The sequence below is a fragment of the Bufo gargarizans genome, chromosome 1 (assembly GCF_014858855.1).
Source record: "Bufo gargarizans isolate SCDJY-AF-19 chromosome 1, ASM1485885v1, whole genome shotgun sequence".
In the NCBI taxonomy this organism is placed as follows: domain Eukaryota; kingdom Metazoa; phylum Chordata; class Amphibia; order Anura; family Bufonidae; genus Bufo; species Bufo gargarizans.
Window position 1 is genome coordinate 41,089,804 of NC_058080.1, and position 13,095 is coordinate 41,102,898.

Below are 13,095 nucleotides of genomic sequence, written 5' to 3' on the forward strand. Positions count from 1 at the left end.
CGGGTACACCCATATATGCTGATGGTCTTCCCTGGGGTGGATGGGATCTTCCAGCAAGACAATGTAACATGGCTTGAAATGTCTAATGTTGCTTTGAAGAGCATGACCAAGACTTCCAAGTACTACCCAGGCCCCCAAATTCCCCAGACTTGGACCCACCTTGATCATCGTATTTGCTCTATGGATCCTCAAGCAGCTGTGGGATGCAGTCAACATGGCTCTAGATACCAGTGACAACCTACTGGGACCTTATTGATGCACTCGGAGCCTGTCTAGCTGCTGCCCGTGCTAACTCTGGAGATTATCTGGTGGTGGGTGATAAGGTTACTGGACTGTGTAATACTACTGTCAGCCCAGCCGCCCGGCTTGTGGGAATCATTGCTGTTGGCTGAAAGAACATTCATCCACCAGCCATGTGTATGGGCAACTAAGGTTCCTTAGTATCAGGCATGCGATCACAGATAATGTATAAGTTACTCCATCTATCTGCCTAAGGCCCGTTCTGTCAGTCACAAAACACCAGATACCACCCATGTGCATTTTGCGGAATGGAAGGTCTGGCGTTCAATAGACCAGTCCTATCCTTGTCTGCGATACGGAAAAGAATAGGACATGTTCTACTTTATTTTTTTTGCGGGGGCCATGGAACAGAGGTATGGATGCGGACAGAACACGGAGTGAGGCTAATCAGCACTTTTCATCCTTTGCAGTTGCTTTTCTCAACCTGTGGAAGGGGCAGCTTGTCTGCTGTGTCCCAAGTGCTACCTTGGAACTGAACCAGAGTTCGGGAAATGTTTTTTTACAGTACAAATGAATTTATGAAGTTATTGCCCCAAGTCTCGAGACTTCAATAACTTTGGCTCAGAGCCAATACATTCTAATAGCGCTGTACAGTATTGGAACGAAGTTTTATGTGAATCGACTTAGAGTCGATTCGCTCATCCCTGGTGGTGATCTTTCTGCTTCTGAAGCTGCAGCATCTTCTCTGCTTGTCAAAAGCAATATCAACAAGCGACAGCACTACTGGAATTGCTGAGGTGGACAAAGAATGGATGTGCAACAGAAACAGCAGGTGGCGGTATGCTAATGGTGTATCTGGGGATATGAGGGATACACTTTGTTTAAATTTGGTTGTATTTAATTAGACTATTTTTGGTGGAACATCCCTTTTAAGAGTCCACTGTACTTTCACAATTTAAGAGAATGGTGTAAATAGCAAATTTCGAAATCACTTCATTTAAAAAATATAAAAAATCAGCCTGCATCCACCTGAAAAAATAAAATAAACTGTCACGTCATGGCCACTAGGGGTCTCACTTCCACCTAATTTGCAGTCCATTGCCTGTTGTCAGGCTCGGGTATCAGAGACTCAGAAGATGGGAGTGGGAGCGTGTCAGAGCTAGCTGAGATCCTGAGCCTGATTAACCTGCTTCTACACTGCTTCGGAAGATCCAAGTGTTATTTCGGAGCTGAAAATGAACATAGTCTGAAGTAAGGGAAAGGACGTCACACAGAAGTACAGTGCTGGAAGATTTCACGAAATGTATATTCCTCCTGCTTCTGAGTGAAATGCATCTATCTGTGCTGTGAAATAGGGAATAATATGGCTGAAATAGACATTAGGGAAGCCCAAAAATGACCTGCTCCTTAAATGGGTTTTACCATTACATACAATGGGGGCATATCGCTAGGATATGCCCCCATTGTCTGATAGGTGAGGGTCCCACAACTACAACAAGAACGGAGCGGGGAAATGAATGGAGGGCGCACTGCGCATGCGCAGACCCCCCTCCATTCATTTCAATGGGGCTGCCAAAAATAGCCGAGCGCTGGCTCGGCTATTTCTGTCTGCCCCATAGAAACGAATGTGAGCAGGGGCCGCGCGTGCGCGGTGCACTCCCATTAACTTCTATGGGAGCTGGGCTTGGTGGTGGACGGACCCTGGAAAACCCGAGGTCCTCCAGCCACAGCTCTCACCGCTCCATTCTCCTTGTAGGTGCGGGTCCCAACGGGGACACCTCTCAGACAATGGGGGCATATCCTAGCTATATGCCCCCATTGTATGTGATGAGAAAACCCCTTTAACAGTTATGATTGTACAAAGAAGCACAGCCATTAGGCTACATGCACACGACCGTATGTGTGGTCCGCAAATTGCCATCCATTTATTTTTATTTTTTGTCTGCATTTTTTGCGGACACATTGAAATGAATGGGTCCGCATCCTAGCCACAAAAAAACGGAACGGAACCTAAAACAAAACCTGTGTGTGCATAAGGCCTAATGCAAACTTTTTTTGAAACCGCCGATACGATTTAAGGCACAGCCATAATAGTGAATGTGTGCCATTATCTTTCTAATATGTGCATCGTATGCTTCTTCGAGAAAGCAGGTACTGTATGTAGTGCAACTTGGTTTCTGTTGCACCTGATCCAATATGAAGCAGCAGGGAGGCAGAAGTAATGAAAGGTATTATACTGTACAGTACTCAGAGATTGACCAGAGTAGCTGTGTGAATGGAAATGAATAAGCTTAATTTAGGATCCAACTCAGGGTTTGTCTGAGATTGCAAAATCTCCAATCTTATCCATGAACTCTATCTGGAATTGCAACCTTCACCTTGAATGGGGATTAGCTGTAATACCAGACACTTATTGGGGAAAAAAAATTAACAATTTTTATATTTCTAATCCACGGATAACCCATTTAAACGCACTGTCCACAATGGACGTTTGTTTGGTTCATAGGGTCCCCTGACAACAAGCTGACCATAACAAGGTGGTCCTCTGCTCTGAACCCAAGCAATAGGCCAGGGCTGGCCAACCTGTGGCTCTTCAGCTGGTGCAAAACTACAACTCCCAGCATGCCTAGGCAGCCTACAGCAGGGCATGGTGGGAATTGTTGTTTTACAACAGCTGGAGAGCCGCAGGTTGGCTAGCCCTGCAATAGGCAATAATTGGATGAAAAGTCCAGTAGCAAGTGTTCAGTTCCCCTGCAGCGTCAAATGATGCATTGTACAGTGCCAACGGAAATCAATGGGCTGTCTGGGTAATGCATGGACATCCTGGGTCCTCCAGACAGAGGGAAGTTCTTCTCGTCACTCTTTGTGCATTGTGGTGTAATATACGTGGTTCATGGTGCATTGTGGGCAGGAGATGCTGAAAGGTTAACAACCCCAATGATCCTAATCTTTGCCCCCATAAAAAAAAAAAAATAACTGATGCTTCTGGTCTCCACAGGACGAGGAAGTGGCTTGGTCTCGTGACCGCTGTGGCAAATCACTGGCCTCAGAGGTCATATGTGCTTGAACAGCTGTCACTAGCAGACTGCTGAGGCCTGTGATTGGCTGCAGCGGTCATGGTACGAAGCCACTTCCTGGTCCTGCGGGGGACAGAAAGTGGCTGGGAATGGACAGCAGCGCTTTTTTTTCCTTGAACATTGGGGTTGTCGGCTCCTAGGCCGGACAACCCCTTTAAGATTGACAGAAAGAACACAAACGGCAGTGAATCGGATTTCTGATTTATTCAGAGGTTCCAGGAGGCATGAACAGTAAATGATCAGAATTATTCTCATTTGGTTTGGATCAGTAAAACCTGAATACTTAAAAACGTAATACAGGGTACAGGGCGTGGCATTCCTGGAGAGTGCAGACATGATAAAGAAAGAGTGCCGTCATTTTGGAGGGGTCAGAGTGCAACAAATCTTTACTGTGATCTGCATAGTCTACAAACGCCAAACAACCAGAATTTAACTTAGGATTTTTCTGTGACAGGGGAACGGATTCTGCAACACTTCGAGCATCACATTACACTTCCCTTTAAGTTATTGCACTTGTGTTGTACCCAACCCAACGGCGCTGGCGTAGGCGGATAGGATGTCGATGACCTGCTTTGTTTCTAGGGTGAGGCGCGCCTCGGTTAACCAGTCACGAGCCACCCGTCTAGACTCTCCTCTCAACTGGTTGACAAATTTTGCTGCCAGCTCCAGGTCGCCATGTTCGATGCAATAGGAGGCATAAGAAAGCAGTTTAAATGTGTCCAGGTCCTCGGTGCTCAGCTCGCTGGGGGGTCGGAGATGTTTAGGTTCGAACACGAGAATGGACTGTATGTAGGAGAGAAAGTATTGGTAGAGACTGTTTCTGGTTTCATCAATCAGTGCCACCCGGCGGGCGAGGTTACGGACGGTATGAAATCGGGATCTCAGTGCCTCCTCGCTGTAGACACCGCGATGCAGCGACTCTTGGGGCAGAGCGGCGGTCAGAGCTCCTGTAAATTCATCGTTGGAGCAGCTTGCTCTTATTCCCTGGACAGCGCCCTCCAGAGGTTCGGTGGGATGTTCACCTGAAGCGGATCTCAATGTAAATTTTAAAGCTTCAATGGAGAGCCACAAGTGATGGGCTTTTCTGGCCTCTTCTTCAGCGACGGCGTGTCCTGCAGCAGAACGACATACAGTCACCAAGACATTCGAAATGCATTAAGGTTATACCCGAGACTCTCCTGATGTGGAGACATGTCACCCATTACTGATAAACACATATATATAACATGGCAAAATCTTATAGGCGGTGTTAGACTGGCAATGCCTTCCACAGGTTAAATTGCCCACATGGGGCGACCTAATGACAAACAGTACCGTACAAAATGTGGGCTTTCACTTTACTTAAACAGTTCCAAGCCCTTGATACAACCACCACTAGGGGGAGTTCACTGCATACAACTGACATGGCATAGGGATGGCCCTGGGGGTAGACTGTGGAAATAAACAATTCTGCAATTCTTTGCGATTACTTGACTTCCATCGTCCAAGAAATTTCAGTTAGAACCAAGTTTACTTTCCAAATCTCTCACCTTCCACTGCCTCCTCAATGCCCTTCAGCCTGGCATAGGCAGTGTTAATGTCCAGCGTGAAGCCATCAAGCTGCTCCTGAGAGAGACGTCTGAACTGCATTTCTTGTTCGGACAGTTTCTCGGAGACGGACTGTGGATAAGAAGCACAATGTCAGTCCTGTCCTACTAAAGCCCAGGTCCAGTCAGCCACCAGTGCTGAGCTCACCTGCTGGAACTCAGCCTTCAGCTCCTGCTCCTGGACACCAAGGACGTCCCTCAGGTGGTCAGTGTGAGCAGCAGCTTGTCTGCGCATCTGGGTCCTCATCTCCGCCTCCATCACCTCCCGCACTTCTTCCACCTGCAATGGAGCATGTTTAGTATTTAAAAGCAATGTAAGAAGACTCCAGGGGGTTCCCATTAAGGTAATCTGGGGCATCTTGGGTAAAAGTGGGAGTCAGAAGTCTGACCAACCCCTAACCTTTTATGACCGGTCTGACTGACAGCAGTTTCTCGTCTTGTACAGATCTTTGGCTACACCATGAGGTCTTCGCTTACACCCAAGTGTGGTTTCACAATGCTGTCGGTGGCTGTAAGGTAGCAAGAATTCACAACGCCCAGCAACCCTTACTGGTTCAGTGTCTGCATGTAAGTGCACTGAGGGAGGTGTCCATTTCTTCTGCCTCTTCCACAATGCACCTGGCTACAATAGCTCTTCTGTGGGATTGAACCAGACTGGCTAGCCTGCGTTCCCCACACCCATCAGTAAGCCTTGGGCGCACATTTTCCTGTCACTGGTTGTCCTTCATTGGACCACTTTTAGTAGGTACTACTACTACTACTACATAGGAACAAACCACAAGCCATACTAAATGGGAACACCCCACAAGACCTGCCATTTTTAAGATGCTCTTATCGAGCCGTCTAGACCAGCGTTTCCCAACCAGTGTGCCTCCAGCTGTTGGTTGTGCGGGCATGCTGGGAGTTGTAGTTTTGCAACAGCTGGAGGCACACTGGTTGGGAAACAGTGGTCTAGACAGATCCTTACGCTTGACTATTTTTCCAGCTTCCAACTTTTAAAACTGACGGTTTATCTCTGCCTAATATAACCTACCTTTTGACAGATGCCACTGTCACGAGATAATGTCATTCTTCACCTGTCAGCCAGTGGTCAACCGTCCTATGACAATTTAGACCAGGCATCCTCAAACTACAACTCCCACAATGCCCTGCTGTAGGTGGATACCTGTAGGCTGTTCAGGGCATGCTGGGAGTTGTAGTTTTGCAACAGCTGGAGGGTCGCAGTTTGAGGATGCCTGATTTAGACCTACTGGAAAACCCTTCATATGATTTGGGTGGTGAATATGGACGACCAACCTCCCTCACCCAGTCCTTCCTCCTCCATCTGTACCTTCCTGTCCTGCTCCATCTTGATCTCGGCACGGTAATGCTCCAGCGCCTTGGACACAGCAGTTTCCAGAGCTTTGTTGTTCTCCAGTTTCTGTTTGTCTAACGCGGCTTCGATGTGCTGCTGTTCCCGCACCCGGTACTCCGCCAGCTGCTTGTGTAACTGGTCGATGCGGCGGTGGGCATGGGCAATCAGGGAGTTCAGGTCTTCAGTGCTCAGCTTGCCGGCTGCACGGACAAGGCCAATTACAATATATACAGACTGTACAGGGCAAACTCTGCGGGACTGTCTGAGCGCAGGATACTACATCGCTTCCTATTTAGCTTTATACGCAACTTTACTAAATCCTTTACACTTTTTTGATATTGGACTCCGACTCCAGTCACATCTAGAGCTGCATTCCCCCGTTGTCCCCCCCCCCCCCGGCTCATTTATTGCACTGCTTGAAATGTTCTTTTGCTTTACACAGATTTTGCTGCCGGCATGAAGAAATGAGGCCAAGCACTCTCCTGGGAAACTGGTAGGATTGGGAATGCAGATCTGGGTGTGAATGGAGAAGACAACTTAATGCAGCTCGGGTTGGACTACTTTCACACTTGCGTTGTTTTCTGTTAGAGATCCGGCAGAGGATCTGAATACCGGAAAAAAAGGTTTCTGTTTAGTCCTCATACACTCTGCATGGAAAGAGATCCGTTCAGGATGTCTTCCGATCCGTGAGCTTTCAGTTTTGTGACCAGACACAAAACCGCTGCAAGCTGTGGTTTTGTGTCCGGTCATAAAAATGGAACAAAAATAAAATAAAATTACCCTGGCAATGAAAACAATGTAAGTCAATGGTGACTGATCCGTTTTATTAATTATAAGAGCTTTGTCGCACTCCGTATTGGTGTTGCTGTGCAAAGGGTTCCCACCCCCGTAAACAATTAAATATCACAGCAGATGATCTTCAATGAGCCCAAAAAAAAAACTGATCTGTCACCCATGGACTTTCAATTTATTTAGTGACCGATCCGTTTTTTTTACCGTCTTGATTTCAAACAACTGCATCCTAACGGAACGGATGAACCCTGATGTGCAAAATCAAAACTCCAGTTGGGGGGGGGGGCGAGATGGCTATATGTAATTGGTACGGCACCCATGCCCATGGCTGCTACATTTCTCAGTGTAGACATGCAAACCCTCCACCAATCAGCTGGGAGGGACAGTAGGGGCGGTGATTGGAGAGGGGGGGGGCAGCAGTGACAACCTCTAAAATGCAAGATAGGCACAGTAAACAAAACTTCGACATGTACTGTAATATAAAGTGACTGCCGGGTGCAGAGACACGGGGAGAAGAAAGCAGAGAGTTATCGGACTGACTGTAATCTCCTGGACTACAACCCCCAACACTCCAGTATACATCACAAATGAGTGAGCGACGCTCTTTATAACCGCTCTGGAGAAGAAATAAGGATTCATAGCAGAGGACTCCCCTCTATTACTGTAGAATTCACTAACGGTGTACAGAATTTTTTTTTCTATACTGTACAACCCCTTAGTGATATTAAATGGAGAGAGGACGCCATGTCCCATCACAGAAATCAGTGACTCCGTTACTTACTCATCAGAACAGTGTATCCCGGGTTATTATACAGAGGTGACAGACAACATGACATGCAGAGTACAGGTTACACGGGCAGAGTACAGGAAGGCGTCAGTGTTAGAGAGGAGACAGGAGCAGAACTCACCTAAATCGGAAATCTCTGAAACAGAAAAAGGAAGGTTTAGAGAGGTTAACGCCGGTCTGCAAAGCAACTTACAAGGCTCTACATGCAGACGTGCCATCATGAGACCCCAGCACACCTCCCATCCATTCTCCTTACAGAGGGAGGGTGGTCCCTGGACCCTAGAAATACTACTGCAATGCAATATACACATCTCCCTGGCACCCCAAGGTGCTCCTCTGGCTGCTGAATTTCAGTGGAATGAGCATGCACTGGGAGGTATGCTGGAGGCTGAGCGCAGAGAGCGCCATAGTAAAGAAGCCGGCATACAAAACCAATAGAAACACCAAACACATACAGTAAATGCAGGGGGTCCGGACAGGTCTCTTGTTACTCCGCCTGGAAATGTGTGAATGAGCTGGTAAGCCATGTCAGTGGGGCGCGTCTGTACAATGTCAGCAGCGACAAGAGAAAGGCAATTATTCACACATTTCTGAGGGACGAAGGAGGAGAGCTGCTCCAAAATGTTTATGTAGAATAAAGTCAGATTAAAGAACACATGTCGAAAGAGAAGACCGATCCTGTTCAAGGCTAGGGCTTCACAAGGATGTCTGCAAGTCTCTTCATAATTACTTCCCGCTACTTTAGTGTTGTCCCCTATGTAAGTGACCTTGCAACCATCGCACAAATAAAAAAAATAAAAAATAAAAAGCCATTTCTGCAGCAGTAGCACGGCCACTTGGCACATCATGGTCCTCCTGTGATTTTATCCTTGTTTGTTGGTGACACTATTACAGAACAAACACCCCAACCCCCACCATCTCCCCATCCGCAGGCTGCTCCCCACCCACCGACCTCTATTATCACTGCAGCACTAATGTAGTACAGGCCCCAGCATGCACCATGCGGTTATATCCTAGTAACAGCGGACACACAGAACCAGGGAGAAACGTGCAAAAAAAACAGCGGAGCCGCATGCATTTCACGTCACATGACACAATTTTCACTTCCATTATAAGGGTACTTTCACACCAGCGTTAAAGTTTTCCGGCATTGAGTTCTGTCCTAGGGGCTCAATACCGGAAAAAAACGCTTCAGTTTTGTCCCAATGCATTCTGAATAGAGCATTCCGTTCAGGATGCATCAGGATGTCTTCAGTTCAGTCCGTTTTACGGTATTTGACCGGAGAAAATACTGCAGCATGCTGCAGTATTTTCTCCGGCCAAAATTCCAGAACACTTGCCGGAATGCTGGATCCGGCTTTAATTTCCATTGAAATGCATTAATGCCGGATCCGGTACCAAGTGTTCTGGAAAAACGGATCCGGTTTCCCGATCTGCACATGTGCAGGCCTTTAAATCTGCGAAAAAGATTAAATACCGGATCTGTTTTTCCAGATGACACCGGAGAGACTAATCCGGTATTGCAATGCATTTGTCAGACGGATCCGGAAACAAACCATATCCGTTTGCACACGGATTTCCGGATCCGGCAGGCAGTTCCGGCAACGGAACTGCCTGGCAGATTCTTCTAACGCGAGTGTGAAAGTACCCTAAGGTACTGGTTGTGAGGACGGGATAACATCTGCTGCCACCACATGGTGGATACAGGTACTGCACTTATTCCAAGGCTCCCTCCCCTGAGTGTATAGTCACTATAGACAGCGCTGGATGCAGGCGAGACTTCATATAAGGGCATCCAATCCAAACACTGTGTGCTGCCGCATCCATACGTCAATTCTGCGGCCCCGCAAAATAACAGAACATGTCCTATTCTTGTCTGTTTTGCGGACAAGGATAGGACATTTCTGAAGGATTAAAAATGTTGGCAGGCTCTTGGCCGGTATCAGTGTTTTGCAGACCGCAAAAACGGATACGGTCATGTGCAGGAGCCCTAACTATGCGATTATCTTATATACTTTTGTTTCCCCATGGTAGGACTGGACCTTCTCATATCCAAGGGAAATAAGACATGGCTGAAAGGCTCAGACGGAAGCTCTAGGCACACACCAGCCATCAATCTGTCCCCGATTATACAGAGAGGGGCACGCAGCTCAGCAGAGTAAATGTCATCTTTCATCATTTATGTATGTGCCCGCCAAAGCTGGTCAGAGAAAACAGATAGCTGGCACCCATCATCCCTGACTCCTCTGTTACAGGGGTATTCGATCACTTTGAGGCCAATCCTAGCAAAATACCCTTTCAACATGAATAATTGGTGTGGCCGATTGTACAGGGATGAGCGGCTGCGGACATGACTGGTGCCGCCTCTCTCTCAGGAAGCAGGCGGGTGAAGCCCCCATATTGGTCCAAGTTTCTCCCAGCAGATATTAGGTCGGATCCTCCCGCAAGTAGCAAGGCAGGCAAGCAGCTGAGCCAACAACACCCAAGCTTAAAGCCGCCACATGAAGCAGGGTCAGGTCTGACAGGAGGCATCACAGAAATCCAGACATGTCCCATACAGGGACAAAATCCATTAACCCATTGAGGGCCCAGACAGTAAGGGCCTCAGGTCCCAAGTACTTGGTGCAGCCCAGGCATGCTCAACCTGCTCCAGCTGTTGTAAAAGTACAACTCCCACAATGCCCTTCTGTAGGCTGTTCGGGCATGCTGGGAGTTGTAGTTTTGTAACAGCTGCAGGGCCGCAGGTTGAGCACCCCTGGTGTAGCCTATACAGCAACCCATGGAGTTTGTATAGCTCCCTAGTACGTCTGTCCTGCCGTGCAGGTTGTCGGGTGCTGTAATTTAGTTTTAAATTAGAGGGGCAAAGGTTTAAAAGTAACATCAGGAAGTATTACTTTACTGAGAGAGTAGTGGATGCATGGAATAGCCTTTCTGCAGAAGTGGTAGCTGCAAATACAGTGGAGGAGTTTAAGCATGCATGGGATAGGCATAAGGCCATCCTTCATATAAGATAGGGCCAAGGGCTATCCATAGTATTCAGTATATTGGGCAGACTAGATGGGCCAAATGGTTCTTATCTGCCGACACATTCTATGTTTCTATGTATGGGACTGCAGGGGACAGAAGCTCTTTACATACAGCGTCCAATGGAGCACACCGACATTTTTTGTTGGATTCATTATTCGGATATCTTCCTACACAGTCAGCACAGATTACAGACTCGTCCAACTGAAAAGGGAAATGGCGACGCCAAGCTCTTAATTTATTTGTATATTTCCAGGAGGAATAACAGCGGGTGCTCCTACATTCTAATTCTGTGAAGAATAGAAGTATTTACTAAAACACGAGGGGAGCCGATGGCGACACGGCTATGGTTTGTGAGGGGTAGAAGAAACTGGCGTCCATTCCGATTTCTAGTTGTGGTGCTGCAGGGAAGTAAAGGTGGGAATACGTCCTAGAAGAGCGTCTTGCTGCAAGTCACACATTTCTATGATGCCAGCTTACGATGTGCAATTGTACGACAGCCGAGCACTCAGCACTGACCGGGCGCAAACATTAAGTTCCCATATACAGGAATACTGCGCACACTTACTTAACCCCTTCCAGCCCGGATGCACTTCCGGTGTAATACTGTCGAGCTCCTTCTGAAAATTCTCTCGGGCGACGGCCACCAGTTCATTGTACTGAGCCACGATCTTCGCTTCGGACTGAGCAGACTGCACCTACGGTAACAGGACACAGGTCAGGCCATATAATGATCGTAATAAGGGATGGGTACAGAAACGAGTGCATGCTGCAATACTATGTATGGGCAGTGCCCCAGGAAAGGGAGACGTGTCCATGCCGCTGCAGCTGCTGTCCGGCCACGTGCTACAAGCTTCACTTTAGACGGGTCTCCGAGAGGCTAAGCTGCGCTAATACATGAAGGCTTTTATGCATTTCGTATACCAAGCCGCTACCTTTTTAACAACGTTATCCAGGTCCACAATCATACGATGCAAATTTTCCTCTGCAGACATGATATGAGGTTTGGCGCCGTTGACCGCGTTCTTCTTGGAGTTATCAATAACGCCCCGCATCCGCTCAAGCTCTTCCCTGAAGCAAATAAAGTCAAAGTCACTGATGTGCCAGCAGGGGGCATGCTTTGCCTCTTAAAAGAGGACCTGTCACCGCTCCTGACAGGACTGCTTTAATAGCTTCATGCATTCCCCATGTAATAGCAATTCTGGAGCATCTATTCTTATGGCTCTGTGTTGTCCCAATCCTTTATTATTCCTGCTAGAAGTTATGAATTAATTACTAGTCGTTTGCAATGTAGGTCCAGATGGGCGTTACCAGTCTGACACTGGCAGCACTGACTGGACAGTTATGCAGGGACAACCTCCCCCCAACTGGTAATTCATTCATAACTTCTAGCAGGAATAATAAAGGAATGGCACATGATAGAGGTAGGATATTAGATGATCCAGAATTGTATGCAAATGAACTGTTCCTGTAAAATCCACCTTCCAACCATGTACTGTGCAAACAGGCAGGTGACTATACTGAGTTCATATGGCTTTACAGACACTTATTATGGAGCGGATCTTGTAAGATAATTTACAGGTCTATAAAGTCCAAGATATATAAAGATCATGCACTGGAAGCAATAGGCTTATGTAGAACGGGCTGATACGAACTTTGCTTTGAGTAGAGCATCAGCCGCCTCATCCACAGCTCTGCTGCGCACCTTCAAGGCATCCTCCAAATCCCTCCACTGCAAGGACTTCTGTTCAGCAGGCACCTGAGAAGCAAAAGCAAACCGTGATCACCGGTAAGGGGCAAAGCGGCAACTCAAAATCCATAAGGCATGACATTTAGGATTTCGCACACTGCGTCGTGGTGAGGGACGGAGCCGGGCATCTACTCACCTGGGTTTCATCCATTGCTTCACGCAGCTTCTGGGCATGAAAGTTGACAGCTTGTACAGCGGACTCCTGGGCGGTGACGGCCTGGAGGGTGACGCGGGCAGTACTGCTTAGAGCTTCCTCTAGTAAGACTGCTAAAGCTGAGGAAAGAGGGCAGCTTCTATGAATAGATATGAATGATAATGAAAGGGCTTGAGCCAAGTTTTCATGTTATCCACCGGTCAGCGGGGGCTGAGCTCTGGGACCCCCACCAATCCTGAGATGGCGTGGCAGGCCAAGTGTGTCCATCCATTCTCTATGGGACTGCCAGAGATAACGGAGTACAGTGCTCAGCTATCTCCACCACATGAAC

The 13,095-nt window shown here is 47.6% G+C and overlaps 1 protein-coding gene across 2 annotated transcripts in view; it reads right to left on the minus strand.

Moving 5' to 3' along the window:
• Positions 1-3,506: 3,506 nt before the first annotated feature.
• The window catches only part of IMMT (inner membrane mitochondrial protein), a 31,547-nt gene continuing 21,958 nt past the window's right edge, over positions 3,507-13,095 (minus strand). The window contains exons 7-15 of one of the 2 annotated variants that reach the window (XM_044295154.1): positions 12,747-12,883; positions 12,516-12,619; positions 11,796-11,931; positions 11,429-11,558; positions 7,958-7,972; positions 6,234-6,457; positions 5,052-5,183; positions 4,847-4,976; positions 3,507-4,429 (exon numbers count right to left, since the gene is read on the minus strand). In XM_044295154.1, the coding sequence (XP_044151089.1) occupies positions 3,822-4,429; positions 4,847-4,976; positions 5,052-5,183; positions 6,234-6,457; positions 7,958-7,972; positions 11,429-11,558; positions 11,796-11,931; positions 12,516-12,619; positions 12,747-12,883 (1,616 nt within the window). In that variant the 3' untranslated portion in view covers positions 3,507-3,821. The remainder of the gene's footprint in view (positions 4,430-4,846; positions 4,977-5,051; positions 5,184-6,233; positions 6,458-7,957; positions 7,973-11,428; positions 11,559-11,795; positions 11,932-12,515; positions 12,620-12,746; positions 12,884-13,095) is intronic. The other variant, XM_044295162.1, reaches the window with a different exon arrangement.